Genomic DNA, 18,157 nt, shown 5'->3' on the forward strand with positions numbered 1-18,157 from the left:
GACACTACTTTAATAATCTTGGGCAGGGGGGACAAGCAATCCCACCCACTGCCCTACAGTGTGAAGATGTTAACGTTCAGCTGGACACTACTTTAATAACGATAAACGGCTGTGACAAGGGGGAAAGACTCTCTTATCCCACCTCAGTAATACTGTCAAGTGACCAACTGTATTAACGTTGTTAATGACCGATGTAATAGGTAGATTTGCCGCCACCACCTCAATTAATGTCTGAGGAAAACATAAGTATGAATGTGGAATAGGTAAAGTTTGTTCAAGCCTTTGGTTCTTCTGTAATGACTGCTTCTCTCACTGACTGGACTGAAAATTGAATTGTCTTTAGGTTAACTGAGGTCTAATGATTGTGACAGACCGAGGCAGACACCAATTTAAAGATGAAATAAAAACAGGTTTATTTTAAACTTGGTGAACAAATCAACTCTTCATAAGAGTGGTACAAAAGCGTAATGCGTTTCAGAGGCTTAGCTGGTTTAGACAAGCAGTCTTCTCTCAAGACTTTAACTTTTGTTCCCTGTGAGTTCCTTGCTTCCCACTGCTCACTACTTTGACACAGTGTGTCCCTGAGAACAGCCCACTGACTGTCTCACAGAGCAAAATAGGCTTTCCTACACTGACCCTTCTATGTACAGTGCTTCAGGAACCTTTGCCTTTCCTATGCTCTAACTACAAGGCTCACTTCAAAAGTTCTCTCTTTCTGTCTAAATTCCTCTCAGCTCCTTCTTCCTAAAATACTTCTTCACTCTACGATGTTTAAAGCCCAACTCCCCAGCTTGTCAAAAAGACACAGCCTTTTTCCCTCTAAAACCTAACTCCTCCCCTGACTGCTCTAGCCAATCAGGAGTCGGCTGACTCCTCCCTCCTGCCTCTTAGCTCTCTTGCCTATCTCTGAACATGTCAGCTACTGACTTTCCAGGCTTCGGCCTTCCTGGCAAAAGGTTAGATTCATGACACCTGCCCTCTCTCCCATGTTGAGGGACTCAGAGCTTCTTACCTTGCGGAAGTATAGTAGGTTTCCAATGAAAGGCAATGGGGGAGGATGGCGGATGCCCACATTTTGCAGCCTTGAGTATGGAAAAGTGGAATACCTGCAGAAGAATGAACAAAAGGTGAAAGAAAGCCATGTTACAGCAAAGGAAATGTTGCTTCTTTCTTTGAATGTATTTTCTTGATATTTAAGTCTCCCAAAACAGTTCATAGCATTAAATGGTAAAATTCAATTCCACAATATAGAAGAAATTAAACATCTCAGAAATTCTAAAATAACCCAGCCAAAAAAGCATACATTTTTGCCAAATTAGAAAGTCCAAGAATTAAAAGGCAGAGAGCTATAAAACTTTTGATAGCCAAAGATCATGTAAAAACAAGAGCTTGAAATGCTATTTTAAAAAACAATTCTTTACTTGTTAAATTTTTTAAACTACCTAGCTTGCTACCATTATTCATGATCAAAAGAGGAATTTGTCATGTTTGCTATGCTGAAGAAAGCTGATGGGATGAAAATCAATTTATTTCAATATGTACAGTCCCCAAACCTCTGGAAATTCCCTCTGCTGCAATGTGTTACTTTCAGGCTCTGATGGATTTCTCTTCTAAACAATATTTGCAGTTATAAGACATGGCAGGCATTTATCAGAGACCTTTTCATGCCAAGATTTGGTGCCTCCTTCTCTCAAAATAAAAAGCTAGCCTCTCTCCAACAGCAAACTCCTCACACACTTGAATAAAATCAGATTCTTAGGATTTTAGGTAGCCGTAGACCAGTCAAATCAGGCATTGGCAAACTTTCTAACTTGGGGGCCGCATGCTAGCATTCCCTGCTATGAGGACTGGCTTCCCAGTGACAGAAGGAAAGAGATAAGGAAGGAAGAATGAAAGGGAGGAAGGGAAGGATGGAAGGACAAGGAGGGAGAGAGGGAAGGAGGGAGGAAAGGGGAAGACAAAAGGGAAGAAAGGCTGAAAGAATGGGAAGGGAGGGAGGGAGGGAGGGAGGGAGGGAGGGAGGGCAAAAGGGAGGAAGGGAAGGAGAGAAGGAGAAAGAAGGAGGAAGGAAAGACAAAAGTGAAGGGAGGGAGGAAAGGGAGGAAGGAAGGAAGGACTTTATTCACATCTTGCATCATCATTACACTATAGTCAAGTTGGCAAAAGTTATCAATGAAGAACACCACCCAAGCTAGGAGACACTGCAGCAGTTTGCTTTTGGCTTAATCTACTGTGAAAGGAAAGTTTCTCCCCCAGCTGCCCTGTCCTTTCCCTGCAACAGAAGTAAGCAGAGGCCAAAATGTGAAAGCAGAAGGAGATGAGAGGAAATGGGATATTTTCACCTGAAAATATGGTATGACAAATGATTAATTAGGACTGTCTCTGCCAAATTGGAGGTATAATATCACAATGCTGGCGGTATAATATCACAATGAGCTGAGTCTTCATGATCTTTCAATGAATGATCAACAAAATAATGTTTCATGTTTTATCAAGTACATGAATTTTTCCTTCTTTTCTCTTGCCAACAACAAAGAGCAGCCAGAAACTGCACCTCTAGATCACTACTTCTCAAACTGCGGGTTTCAACCCCAAATGGGGTCCCCTTAGCTCACTGTTGGGGTACTGAAACATTTGGCAACAGGAAAAGTTTTCTGAATGTCACCTAGTGGCAGTTTTAGACATTGCATTAATCTCTTGTGCAGTGTTTACAGTGGACTCTGCAGACAGTGGTTCCCAACCTATGGTCCATGGAACACCAGTAGTCTGCAAGAAAGAAAATATGGACCACGGCCTCATCATTACTACATCATTGCCTTGAAATCACGTGTCAAGAAGAGAGACTGGTCTCGCGAAACCCTCTTATAGTGCTGAGGCTACTCATGAAAGATTACTACTACCACATCAGCTCTAGATTATTAAATAGGGTGTTCTGTGGGCAAGCAGATGGTAACTACAAGATGGCATATGTTCTATATCAGAAACTAGAGCTGATGTGGTCTATCCAAAGCAATTTTCTGAATCAGCACCCCAAATAACCAAACCAAATCTAAAGTTGACCAAAAACTGATTCGTAACCCTTTTGGTACTAATGTTGGAGATTGGTCCCTGGTCAAAGTGGTCCCTGGTCAAAAAAAGGTTGGGAACCACTCCTGCAGAAGATGCTTCATTTCTACTTCATAAGAAAATAACTGTCAAATGCTTTAATGGCCAGAATCACTGGGTTGTTGTAGGTTTTTCAGGCTGTATGGTGATATTCTAGAAGCATTTTCTTCTGACATTTCGCCTGCATCTATGGCAGGTATCCTCAGAGGTTGTGAGGTCAGTCTTTTTAACAAGCCTTCCCGATGTTGGTTTTTTATCAGTAAATGTTAGATTTTTTTATACATATATACCTGGGATCACATAAAAATGTATAACACCAAAAGGAGTCCCAAGTGGGAAAGTTTAAGAACACATTGTGAGAAAATATGGGAAAGGACCTTTTCTGCTATGGCTCCTATTTATGAGGTGCCTCCCATTTGGAGGTCCAATTGGAGCCAACACAAGTTGGTATCATGTTACAACATGCTTTTTTATGCCTAACTAATATTTCCAAATTGTATATGCGGATGTAGAAGACACTATAAAACTTGTTTAACGTGTTTTTAGCCTGGTAAACCCTCTCTTGTGCTTTTAAATTCTGAATTGTTTTAAACTACAGTACTTACACTGATCGTGCATTATCCTTAGATACCATGATATATAGGCAGAATATAAATATTTGAATAAATGAATACATAAATAAATACCAATGCTCACCAAGCAGGTATAATATGTAGATGTTCTTGTATAAAGTTTGCATATCAAAACAAAGATATGTACAGCATATAGACTATGGCAATACCTACCACTTTTAGGCAATAGAAGTAATACATTAGATAAGTCTTCCTTGTTCTATTTATAGTGCCTGCTTTAAAGAATATATTGCATTCCACGTATGCTAAAATGTATTCATTTATATTATGCAAAAATGTACTACCTGCTACGTGACAAGTGCTGGGTACAGAATATCATAAAATAATATTTAAAAACAAATTTTCACACATTATCTAATCTGGCAGAGTAAAACCGAAACACTTGCTTACTACATACTAATGTTGTGTGACCCACTGATGTTGAATTTCAATGAAGAAATCGCATTTGATGTTGTACCTCTAAATATCTGTATATTTTTACTGCGACAGAACTCATTCTCCAAATATTACACCAACTTCAGGAATGTTAAATTGCTGCACATATCAGCCAAGATGGAGATTTCAACCCATATGTATGGCATTGTCTTGTACCAACCAGACCAATAGAATTTACAGAGTAAATTCCTTTGGGTAGAGACAAATTTTATACCTACTTGCAACCAGTACATACCAAGCTTAACTAGACATTATGACTGATGCACATAATGTTATGCTATTATGTGTTTCTTTGATCTTCTCTTACTCATAATAGTTAAGAAAGGACAACATATAGCAGGATATGAGTATGTTCTGCATTAGTCTGCCCTGTGGCTGATAGTAGACCTTGGAAAAGTTACATTTGGAAATTGCATGTCTCAGAATCCTCAAATCAGCAGGACCTTGTAGTCAATTTTACGAAAGAGAAACACTACCAGGGATAGGACACCAATGTCAACTCATGGGTGATGTTTGCAAATACAAAGGTTAAAGAAAGGGGGGAGGGAAGAGAAAGTGAGAAAAATTATTTAAGACCATAGTGCATGTTTTAAATTGAAAGGTTGCATAATTATCAGGTTTAAATGAGACCATCAGACTAGGAATCAATGGGAGAAGCTGCTTTGTAACCTGTATCTCTGAGAATGTGTGTCCTGTAAATCCAACAACACTTGTAGAAGTTAACACTGCAATGTCTCCCTTGTTAACTTTGGATAAATATTCATTCTTCCATATTTTCTATGACTTTAGTAGTAACATTTACTGCATACTAAGAGGTACTACATAGAGGTTTCCCCCCAAGTTTAAAATGCAATGTCACTAAGTAGTAGAAAATTTCATAACATTTTTTCATCATGTAATTACATGCCTTAATTATGTAATTCCACATCTTAATTGCATAATTAAAAGGGCATGATGTTTCAGCTTAATTAGACATCCTCATTATTATGCAAGTTCATACAGTAGCACTGCAACCCCCTTTGCAAAGGCAGAACAAGTTCTGTTTGCATCTATTTTGAGCCATTTTCAACATGTCAATAGAATGAATGAATTCCAATCTGAATTCATAAAGCCACACATATAATGGAAGAAAGCACCCACCTTGATAAATATGATTGATCAGTATCCTCTACATTAGTACCTTTGAACTACTACAACTGAAAAGGCATTGTACTTTTCTAGGTCCTGGAAGCAGATGAGGGCTTCGCATACTAAAAACATGGATGTTCTGTTGTGCCTTTGATTAGGCAGTTCCAAAGAAATGGCCCTTTAATACCTAAGTTCCAGCACTTTAGCATGGCCCTCTGCTCTACAATCCTGACATTATAAAGCCTGACATTACTCTCCCATTCCTGCCACTGAATTTTGCACTTTCCCTTAGCTCTAACTAGGAATTTTGCACAAACTCAGAGCCCTCTGAACTCAGCACTTTTATTGCTCCCATGGTACTGTTTTCATGATGTTATGTTTCTATTTGGTTTGGTTTGGTTTTTATTTTATGGCATTACGTTTTAACTCTGTGCTCTCTGAGCTTGTCCCTTTGTAAGCCGCCCCAAGTGTCTTCAGGGAGATGGAAGCTGGCTACAAAAATAAAGTTGTTGTTGTTGTTAGAAACACAACAAGATGAGTCCACAGCAAACAAGATCACTCTGCTGGCTGTTGTATTGGATCACACGTCGGACTGTGTGATGTATTGGAGAATAATGCATGCAGATCCCAGTAAGGTAGCCTTCTGCAGCTGGCAGATGGTAATTTTGTCAGCGCCAAATGTATTTAAGTGCAGGCCAAGGTCCTTAGGCACTGCACCCAGTGTGTCGATCACCACTGGGACCACCTTGACTGGCTTGTGCCAGAGTCTTTGCAGTTTGATCTTTAAATCCTCATATCATGTCATTATTATTATTAATTATTATTATAGCTTCAGTTTAGTTATTTTAGCTTGTAATTGAAGTTCAAGCTCAGACCCATTTATTTGTCCTTTTTCACATGGTAGCCACAAAACTGTCTTCCAGGGTTTAATGAGGGCAACTTGGAAGTTTTAGTCAAAGAGCTTCTCTAGGAAGCTCCCAGTTAGAATGCAATCATACGCTAGCATGATAACTTTAAAAGGCTTCTAATTTCCTCTGATTTGTTGAGTATCTGCAGCCCTCTCCTCCAGAATACATTTCAAATGAGTTACTTTTCTTCCTATCAGCTTTCCTCACTATCCACTTTTCACATCCTTACATAGAAAATGGAAATAATACAGCATGGATGATTTTGACTTTGGTATTTAATAATATGTATCTTTACACCAGATGATTTTATCTACAGTGGTTTCTTTATAGCTGCCTTTCTGAGTCTTCTGATTTCTTGATTACAGTCACCATTTTGATTAATGACTGAGCCAAAGTATAGAATATCTTTAACCAATCACTCATTCTAAAATTAATTGAAGAATCTCTTGTCAGCAGTTTTGTTTTCTTAACATTTAGTAACCCTGCTTTTGCTCTTTCTTCCTTAACTTTCATTAAGAGCCTTTCCAAATATTTGCTATTTTCTGTTAGTAAGACAGTGCCATTTGGATCTCTTAAGTTGTTGATATTCCTTCCCACAATTTTTTCACTTCTTTACCCTTTATGTTCTGTGTATAAATTTAAAAGATACAATGGGATAATTAATTCTTTGAACAGAGAGATGGAATAGTCATGGGGAGCCCTCTCAGCCCAGTCATAACAAATTTCTACATGGAACACTTTGAAAACAAGCCCTGGAAACAGCAACAAAAAAAGCTCACTGCATGGTTCAGATATGTGGATGATACCTTCACCATTTGGAGCCATGGAGGAGAAGAACTAAACAAATTCCTGGACCACCTCAACAGCATCCACCCAAACATACAATTCACCACGGAAAAGGAAAATGAAGGGAAACTGCAATTTCTAGATGTCCTAACACAATTAAGCACAAATAAAACCCTGGAAGACTGCAAAAAAGAATCTGTGAACCCACCTTCAAGGTGAACTGAACCACCTAAACTGGACTTTACAGGTCAACTGATACTCTACCATAGATATCAGAAGAGCTGCAAGACTAAGAACAAGCCACAAGATCCACCCAGAAGAAAAGACTTCTTACCATACATCAAGGGAACCACTGACCACATAGGGAAGCTGATGAAGAAACACAACCTACAAACTATCTACAGACCCACTAAGAAAATCCAACAAATGCTACATTCAGCAAAGGACAAGGGGAATTTTTTCACCTCTGCAGGAGTCTACATAGAGGCCACCAAACGCAGCATTGCCCAAACACGAATCAGGGAACACAAAAGGCACTGTAGGCTAATGCAACCTGAGAAGTCAGCCATAGCAGAGAGGAGCTCCCGGTGGCGCAGTGGGTTGCACCCCTGTGCCGGCAGGACTGAAGACCGACAGGTCGCAGGTTCGAATCCGGGGAGAGGCGGATGAGCTCCCTCTATCAGCTCCAGCTCCTCATGCGGGGACATGAGAGAAGCCTCCCACAAGGATGATAAAAACATCAAAAATCATCCGGGTGTCCCCTGGGCAACGTCCTTGCAGACGGCCAATTCTCTTACACCAGAAGCAACTTGCAGTTTCTCAAGTCGCTCCTGACACGACAAAAAAAAGCCATCGCAGAGCATCTGATGAACTAACCTGGACACAGAATATTATTGGAGAACACAGAAATGCTGGACCATTCTAGCAACCACCATGTCAGACTACACAGAGAAGCCATTTAAAATCCAGAAGCATGTGGACAATTTCAACAGAAATGGGAAAACTATGAAAATGAACAAAATCTGGCTACCAGTATTAAAAAAACCTCTAAAATCAGGACAAAAACTCTAAAATCAGGACAGTAAATAAAGAGCAACACTCAAAAAGCAAGGGAATTCTAGAAGAGAAGATAATGATGCTGGGGAAAACGGAAGGAAAAAGGAAGAGGGGCCGACCAAGGACAAGACAGGTGGATCTTTGTCAAATTCTATTACCATTTTATCATTTGTTTTTATTGTGATTTTGCTATTTTTTATTTTACTATGTTATCATTAGTATTTTATTTGATATTATTGTTTTGTTTCTATTATTTGATATTATTGTTTTTGCTTCATTGTAATTTTGCTTGGGCTTGGCCTCATGTTAGCTGCCCTGAGTCCCTTCAGGGAGATGGTGGCAGGGTATAAATAAAGTTTTACATTATTATGTTAACCTTGAAATGACTGGCTGGGGGTGGCAATGGTCAACAGGGAGCTCTTACATGGGCTGGTCCATGAGGTCACCAAGAATTGGAAGTGACTGAACGAATTGAATGTTTCCAATTTGCACATATCTTTAAAACTTGGACTAAAAAAACTGGAGCAAACTTATCACCCCACTGACATGGGAACAAGCAATCATAACTGACTCAAATTAGATTCTTCCCAGCATTCAATTTGACTATGATTATGAATTAAAAGTAAGTGGCTATAAATTCCTTCAAGAGAAACACGTAGAACGAATACTTTCAGCAACAAAGCTAACCAAACCACAGGGCTACTGGAAGAGATCCCTCTGTACACCTATAGATACAGAGATTATAAGGCTGGCAGTTAAATCCAATGAAGAGTGAGAACTATAAAACCTCTGGGAAAATTCATTCTATATCTTCAGTGGCAATGGATATTTTCCCAGGACAACCTTCCCTTTGGTTCCTATTGGGTTTGTTCAAACAAGGCAGCTGCTCTGGTATGCTACACCCATTACAGTAACAGTAACCTTTGAAGAGGAGCCCAGACCTCGAAGAAACTGCTGCTAATGGAGTAGGACATTTTATTGCATTTCTTTTATGGGTTTTGTTCTAAACCCTCTTACGTCCAAGAAGGGCTGTGGCCTCTACCTGCATCAACCCTCCCTTGAGGCCATCTTAAGCAAACATCTCAAGCAAAATGCAGAAGTTGCAATGACCCCATCATTTTTTGCCCTTTAATCATCTTTGCTTGATGAAAGCACCACTGGGCTTCAAAAGCTACTGCAATTTTGTGCCATTCAGCTGGCTTACTTTCAGATAGCTAACAAAAATTTACATGGCATATTTTTCATGTCTTTTTTCCAGCCTTGAGTGCAAGGGATATTTCTGGGGACAATTTAAGCAAAGGTCTCCAGTGACATAATCTTTTGCTTAACTGGTGTTTCTGGAAATGTAAATTACAGATACACTTCAAGGAGGGACAGCAAAGCAATGGGGACATATTGAGAATAAATCATTGTACAAGAGGGCTGTCATAAACAAGAGGACACTTGTGCTAGGTTTGTGCACCAGCTGTGCCCATTTCTTGAGGTGTCAGATTTGGCCATGGTGCCACATGCTTTAGTTATATCCAGTTTAGATTACTGTAATTGAAGAGTGCTCAGAAACTTCAGCCAGTTCAAAGAGCTGCAGCCAGGTTGTTAACTGGAGATGGCCAAAGGGAGCCAGACACTCCCTATTTGCAACAGCTAACACAATTTTAAGTGCTGGCGATGTCCTCTAAGACCTTATAAGACTTACAGACTGGGACAGCATAGCAATGGGGATACACAAAGAATAAATGTCCTCTAAGGACATTTATTCACCGGGTGGGGAGGAGCCTCAGTGGTGCAGTGGGTTAAACTGCTGAGCTGCTTGTTAACTGAAATATCACAGGTTCAAATCTGTGGAGCGGTGTGAGCTTCTGCTGTCAGCCCCAGCTTCTGCCAACCTAGCAGTTAGAAAACATGCAAATGTGAGTAGATCAAAAGATACTGCTCCGGCAGGAAGGTAACGGCACTCCATGTAGTCATGCTAGCCACATGACCTTGGAGGAGTCTACGGAGATTGCCAGCTCTTCGGCTTAGAAATTGAGATGAGCACTAATCCCTAGAGTCAGACACGAGTGGACTTAATTTAGGGGAAAACCTTTACCTTTACTAAGGACATATAAGACTTAGACAAAGACTGCATTTCTAGAAGCAAAAAAGCCAAGTAACAACTAGATGTACCTTGTCTCTAAAATACATGCATCAAAGCTGTATCTCCACAAACTATCACATTGACCAATAGTGTGCTTAATCATATTTCTTCATCATGATGTTGCCTGACTCCTGAAGTTCTCAATAGAGGCTCTTCTTTCAGTTGCATCACATTCAGACATACAGTTGGTAGGAACATAAGGCAGAACCTTCTCGGTGGCTGCTCCTAAACTCTGGCTCTCCATCCTTAGGAAAGCTACCATGGCTCTCTCCTTGTTGTCTTTCCATTGACAGGTGGAGATTGTCTTTATAGATGCTCCACTTAGGCAGAAAAAAAAATGTAATGCAAAGATACAAAATTGGGGACACCTGGCTAAGACAGCAGTATGTGTGAAAAAGATCTTGGAGCCCTCGTGGACAACAAGTTAAACATAAGACATCAATGTGATGCAGCATCTTAAAAAGCCAATGGGATTTTGGCCCTGCATAAATAGGAGTATGGAGTCTAGATTCAGGGAGGTCATGCTACCCTTCTATTCTGCGTTGGTTAGACCACACCTGGAATACTGTGTCCAATTCTGGGCACCACAACTGAAGGGAGATGTTGGTAAGCTGGAATGTGTCCAGAGGAGGGCAACTAAAATGATCAAGGGTCTAGAGAACAAGCTCTATGAGGAGCTGCTTAAAGAGCTGGGCATGTTTAGCCTGCAGAAGAAAAGGCTGAGAGGAGACATGTTTGCCATCTATAAATGTGTGAGGGGAAGTCATAGGGAAGAGGGAGCAAGCTTGTTTTCTGCTGCCCTGGAGACTAGGATGTGGAACAATGGCTTCAACTTACAAGAAAGGAGATTCTATCTGAACATTAGGAAGAACTTCCTAACTGTGAGAGCTGTTCAGCAGTGGAACTCTCTGTCCCAGAGTGTGGTGGAGGCTCCTTCCCTGGAGGCTTTTAAGCAGAGGCTGGATGGGGTACTTTGAATGCAATTTTCCTGCTTCTTGGCAGGGGGTTGGACTGGATAGCCCAAGAGGTCTCCTCCAACTCTATAATTCTATGATTCCAACAGGCTTTTGGAACTGAAGGCATCTCAAGAAAGCACTTTCTAAAATGCTATACTGTTTTAATTTGTTCTGTTTAAAACTGCTTTTTGTCCTTTTATTATGCTTGTTTTAATTTTGGTAATATTTTAATTGTATTGTAATGGCCACATTTTGTATGACATTGTAATTATTTCAATTTTAAGTTATCTGGTGGGGGGGGGGGAGCAAGAGGATAAAGATGGTATTGGACCTACCCATAATAAAATTATTATTTTTTCTTCCAAAAGGACTAATTTGAATAAATCTGCTTCATTCTCACACAGGCCCTGTTCTCGCTCACGCTAAAGAACCAGAAAAAACGAACAAGGTATGTAAGTGTCTTATCTGGAAGGTGACCGAGAATGCTATTAACTTCCTCATTTTTGGTACACATTTGCACATAGTTTAGACAGTGTGCTTAACATCAATCTGATATGGAGGATTGGGTGGAATACAATCCTGGCATTTTTCAGGGGGGAAAAATGACATGACCGCCTAGGGCCCTATCACTCTCCGCATGAATCTGTTTCATGTTGCTTTTCAAAGCAATAGGTTCATCTTAGGAGTGACTCCAGCGAATGAAGAAAAGTGAATTGGAAGAGAATAAATGGCTTTGTAGTTTGACCTCTTGCATATACTTCAAGAGTCCCTATTTTTAAACACACACACGTATGTATTACATTTTTGACAATATTAGGGAAGGGAAAGAGGGCAGTAGAAATAGTAAAGTAAGCTAAAGGTTTTCCCCTGACATTACGTCTAGTCGTGTCTGACTCTGGGGATTGGTGCTCATCTCCATTTCTAAGCGAAAGAGTCAGCATTGTCCGCAGACACCTCCAAGGCCATGTGGCCGGCATGACTGCATGTAGTGCCATTTGACCTTCCCGCAGAAACCGTATCTATTGATCTACTCACATTTGCATGTTTTCAAACTGCTAGGTTGGCAGAAGCTGGGGCTAACAGTGGGAGCTCACCCCACTCAACAGATTCGAACCGCCAACCAGTTCCAAACACAATTCAAGTGCTGGTCTTGGCCTATAAAGCCCTTTACAGTTTTGGCCCAGCTTACTTGTCAGAACGTATCTCCCTCTACGACCCACCTCAGACTCTAAGACCATCCGGAAAGGCCCTGCTCATGGTCCTGCCCTCTTTGCAAATGTGACTGGTGGGGACAAGAGACAGGGCCTTCTCGGTGGTGCCCTCCTGTCTGTGGAACACACTCCCCAGGGAAATCAGATTGGCTTCATCTCTCATTTCCTTCAGAAAAAAGCGCAAAACATGGTTTTGGTACCAGGCATTTGGGTAGCAGGCTTAACAGCAGTTGCAGTGTTACATTTGAATTGATAATGCACAGGCTTTGAACTGGGCCTCTCAACTGAGCTTGCATGCAGTTATATTGTTATTGTTAATAATAATTTGTAAATGTTTTAAATGGCTATTTTATAATTTAATGCTGTAATTAATGTTGAATCGCTGTTATATTGTTTGGTGTCTGTGTTGGCATCGAATTGCTGCTGATTGTAAGCTGCCCTGAGTCCCCCCTCGGGGTTGAGAAGGACAAGGTGCAAATGTTTTAAATAATAAATAAATAACTTTTCAGTTGGCAAGTTCAGCAGCTCAGTAGTTTAACCCACTGAGGTGGCAGTGTTGCAGCCCTATGGGGAATAGTTATGCCCCACCATCCAAGGAGGACACCACACACAATATAATCCTAGATCTGGCCCTATATTTGAGGGGGAAAAATATATAATTATTTCAGAAATTTCTGTTTCAGCTCTAGCTGAATCATAAAGATAGAAGAGACTACAAGGGTTATTTAATCCAGTCGCCTCCCAGGGCAGAAATCCACTTCTAAAGGGATCTAAGGGATGGGCATCTAATCCCTATTTTTAAAAATCTCAACAACAGAGGGTCTAGCAGAGAGCCTATTTCAATGGTTAAATAGTAATAACTGCAAAAAGGTTCTTCCTACTGTTTAATCAGAATGTCCTTTTTTGCAATTTGAATTCATTGATCCGTGTCCTACCCTTTGAAGTTGCAGAAAGAGAAGTGATATTGTTTCTTGTATATTTATTTATTTATTTACTTTATGGCAGAATGCTGTTTCTCAGGTAACATCCGCTGCCTATTGTCTCTTCTAAACTTCTTCCATTACAGCAAACTGGAATATGCAACGAATCATATTTAGCAATAATCCTGGGGAGGCAGATTAAAAAAGAGGCTCATTTGCTCGCTCGTTCATTCATTTCTCCTCCCTCTTTCTCTCTCTGTTATGGCTGTTGGCGTATTGGCAAGTGCAAGGCTGAGCCATCTCTCACTTGTGCACACCTGGTTTATGAAATAGAACAGCAAACAGGAGAAATGAGTCAGTGCCACTTACACAACACGCATTCGTCATCTGAAGTTGCTGTTCTTCCCATTGTTTTGTTTGCAAGCTGCAGCTGGTGATGATAAGCCAGCACAAAGGATAATTGGGTATACGGCTGTAAGATTAGCAGTGTCAGGGATCAAATATATTCTGACAGGCCACTAAGCTGGCACACAATGAACAGTTGGCAAATGAAAAGTCGCCCTTCCCAAACAGAGACAATTCAGTTGTTGTATGCACAATCTAGTCTTTCTAACTGTGGGGATTATGGTAACTGTAGTCCAAGAAATGTGTTTTTCCAAGCTCTGGTCTAAAGGGTCTTGAAGCAGCTCGGCGAGACAAATACCATCCAGGTATTATCACTTGCCGCTCTTAGTTTCATGGATAGAATATCAGATGCTTTCAGAAGACATGCAGAACTTTTTCATTCTCAAGGATCAATTTTTGTGCTAAAAATAGAAACCAAAAAAAATTACATAAGGCTTAGCCATTGGGGGCCTTTTCACATTGCAGAAGTATGATTTTATGCTAACTGCCTTGGAAAAGCCTATGGAAATCTGGGATTTGCAGTACAGGTAGATGCAATTTGATATTCCCAGCTTGAGAGTTCTAGTGCCTGATCAAACACAAGTCCCAGGAGTCAGGCATGTAGCCGGGGGGGGGGGGGGAGCTTGAGGAGCTTCAGCCCCCCCCCCCCGAAATTCTCATGGCGGTTCGCAAAAAGGCCATACTGGTGCATTATTTAAACTGTTATGTTTATTCATATCATGATCTGATCACCATACTCAATATACCCCATATGCATGGGGGTATTGGGGTAATGATACAAAAGGTTTGCTAGGCTAGACCCTCTTTCACTCAGACTCAGCCCCCCCCAACTCAGCCCCCCCCCCGAAACCCCCCCTGAAAAAAGTTCACCACCCCCCACCCCCGAAATGAAATCCTGGCTACGGGCCTGCCAGGAGTCATGGCCCATAGCTATGGCAGTAGAAACAGAATATAGTATTATAGTTGTGTAGTGGAAAAGAGTTGTGGGTTTTGCTGCATTCAGATGGCAAAGGGACAGTCCATCCATGCCACAGAATGAGATAGGACTATATTGATGAAGGCTTTCATGGCAGGAATCACTGGGTTCCTGTGGGTTTTCCAGGCTGTATGGCCATGTTTCTCCAGAAGCATTCTCTCCTAAGATAGCAATGGATATAGATTGGAAATCACCAAAAAGAATAATATTGTTTAATTTGCAAGAAACTCCTTGCAGATAGAAAACCATCATTACAAGGTGTGACTTGCAGAACAAGGAGGTGTAACTTGCAGAATTTTTTAAACAATCACTATTTACTGGGAGTATTCAAAAACCGTCCGCCTAACCTGTAACAAAAATGGTAAATCCATTCTATAACTTTAGCTGTCTATTGGCTTCTTCTCCTAAATATGTAACTATTGGGAGACAGCATGGAATAGTGATTTGAGTATTGAATTTGGGAGTCTGGGAGAGCAGGGTTTAAACCCCTGCTTGGCCATGCAAACTCAATGGTTTATTTTTCCATATCAGGAACAACTTGAGAAACTGCAAGTCACTTCTGATGTGGGAGAATTGGCCGTCTGCAAGGACATTGCCCAGGGGACACCCAGATGTTCTAATGTTTTGCCATCCTTGTGGGAGGATTCTCTCATGTCCCCACATGGGGAGCTGGAGCTGACAGAAGGAGTTCATCTGCATTCTCCCTGGATTCAAACCTCCGACCTGTCGGTCTTCAGTCCTGCCAACACAAGGGTTTAACCTCCTCAACACAATGGCTAATCTTGAGCAAGATATACTTACCAAATTCCTACTGAATTAATTGATTTTCTTTATTTGGGAAGGATTGCAGTTAAATTTAGACATAATGCCATACACTCAGCAAAAACATACTAACAAAGCCATCTGCAGACTTGCAACTCTTTCAGGCTATTTCACAAAGCTGTGCTAATAATAAGTGATGAGTACTATATAAAAAATCTATGCAATGCTCAAGCATTATAATGCTAAGGGACACATACACAATGCAACATGCTGCTTTACACAAAACAGCACATTTTTTCCCTATAGAATGGTGGAAGGAGAGAAAAACATCCACCAGGGATGATGAAGCTGTTGCAGCTAATCTTCAGAGTAGATTTGCACAATCTATATTTATCCAGGTTTAAGAACAGAACCCTTCAGGCCAACAAGTCAGCAGTACAGCTATGACCCCTTAAATCTTTCCTCTACACAGATCCATGGGATAACCTGAACAAGGGCCTGGTTATGTGGCACTGACTTGCTTCTCTCATGCTTAGATTAAGAAGTGGCCCTTCCTTTAATGCCGAACCTGGCATTTGAAGAGCTCCACATTTTTCAACACAATGAAAAGCTTGCTTCACTAGGCAGCCAAAGAGATTTCTTCCCTGTTCCAGTTTTACATCCTTGTGTCCTTAGGACAATATCAATTTTAGAAGTTTAAATACCAAGCACATTTGAGTTACATTGAAAGCCATCCCTCTGCCCTTTGTGTAATTTTCTTTTATAACAATCTTTGCAAACTTGAATAATGAGAAGGAATTCTTCACTGTTTCGTTCCAGGGTGAGATTAACAGATATGCACGCTACAGTATGGAGCGGAGCAGCTAATTACTGTGTTGTAATTAACCGAGCACTTCTTTTTTGGACCTATACAACATTTCCTAGCATCACATTATCTCAAAATGCTCCAAAGTTCAGACAATTGTGGTGATTTACTGTAGTGAGAGGGAGGGCAATGAAAGGGGGGTTTGCTAGAACAGATCATATTGTCAATTGTATACTGTCAGGTTTTTAAACAGGGGCTGGATAGCCATCTGTTGGGGGTGCTTTGAATGTGATTTTCCTGCTTCTGGCAGGGGGTTGGACTGGATACACTCAGAGTGCATATTTTAACTAAGAGGTTTCAAGGGAGTGAATCTCTTTTGGGCAACTGAAATTACAATTACAACTGCAAATTCTACTTCAAAGAAACAACCATCCTCTGCTAACCAAATATATTTTTGTAGTGGCATGTCTTTATCCTTGGCAGTTTAAAGACATGATTTTTCAGTTTAACAGCTGAGTTACCTGTGTGCCATCACATGAATACTTATGAATATCACTTGTTCAAAGGGTTGACTTCTAACAAGATCATGCATTTCTTTACTAGTGGTTTTCAAAAGATGGTCTCCGTATATTCGTGGAGATTCACATTCACCAAACGGATGTGGCATCATTTTACCTTTTCAACAAGGTTATGGTGCAGTTAATTTCAATAGGTTATGGAATTTCCAATAAGAATTCACATACACAGGTCCAGCACTAGGCTGTTATGAATACCATGCCTTAATTCAGATAGAAGTGGGCCCTGCATTAAGTGAGATTGGATTGTTTGACCACTTCACCCATTATTGGCTATTCTGACTAATATTCCAATCTGTTAGAGATCATTCCCATCTTACTTAAAGCTTTTGAGACCATTTCTTACTAACAATGGGTCAGCCACTAGCTTGATCTCCTTTTCATCCACTAGTTTGATATCTAGGCTTCTCAAGAAAATTATAACCTATCAGGCGTAAAAACGGAAACGGGCAAGCAGATCCTTGTGAATCAACTTCAGTGGAAGGATCATTGCAGAGTTTCAAACCCAGGTCTCTAGGGTCACCAACCAACATTCAAATCACTACACCACAGCACACACACACACTAAGAATCAGAAAGAAAATCTAAGGAAAACACTTGGTTCTCAACCTTCACTCTCTCACACACTGCTAATTCTCCAGTACAAAGTTTGAACTTCTTCTTGGCCTCCACAAGGAGCACCAATTCAAGTCATCATATGAATGAGGCCTTTTATGTAACTCCCAGGTGCTGCTATGTATTAGAGTACATGTGTAAGAAACATGGCACAGGTCCAGCACTCCCAGCACATCCGATACGCCTTGAGAAGTGACCACCAAGAAAAGACCAAAGAGGCTATTTTTAAAACTGTGCTCAACACTAAAAACAGCCAAGGAGATGTAACTGCAAATTAAACAAACTCCAACTTGAACTTGCAGGAACAAAATCCACATTGAGTTGCACAGTACGTATAACCCACATAACATAGAAGCAGCAACAAGCAAACAGTGTTGTAGTTAACAGATGTCCAGGTGTTTTCAACATATAGTCTGTCAAGCTGACTTTAGCAAGTATGGAGGTGAAATAAAAGAAAGAAAGAAATATCCTGACCAAAGCAGTTGCACAAACTCCCCAATTTAAACTACAACTGTCAAAAAGAGATGAGAGGAAGGCTGAATTTTTAAAGTTCCAAATATCTGTTGAAACCTATTTCTTTGGGAATGTGGTAGGCAATATAAGGCAGCCCTGCTGGATATTATTATTATTATTATTATTATTATTATTATTATTATTATTTCTAAGATGATCCATTGGAACTTGTGCCACAAATACCATCTGCTTGTGACAAAGAACTTGTGGAATCATAAGCCTGAAAAGGTTACAG

At 40.5% G+C, this 18,157-nt stretch overlaps 1 protein-coding gene across 2 annotated transcripts in view; it reads right to left on the reverse strand.

Moving 5' to 3' along the window:
* The window catches only part of TBXAS1 (thromboxane A synthase 1), a 337,775-nt gene that overhangs the window by 255,435 nt on the left and 64,183 nt on the right, over positions 1-18,157 (reverse strand). For both annotated transcript variants that reach the window (XM_060776865.2, XM_060776866.2), the window contains exon 3: positions 1,013-1,106. In XM_060776865.2, the coding sequence (XP_060632848.2) occupies positions 1,013-1,106 (94 nt within the window). The remainder of the gene's footprint in view (positions 1-1,012; positions 1,107-18,157) is intronic.

Source organism: Anolis sagrei, chromosome 5, assembly GCF_037176765.1.
Source record: "Anolis sagrei isolate rAnoSag1 chromosome 5, rAnoSag1.mat, whole genome shotgun sequence".
NCBI lineage: Eukaryota > Metazoa > Chordata > Lepidosauria > Squamata > Dactyloidae > Anolis > Anolis sagrei.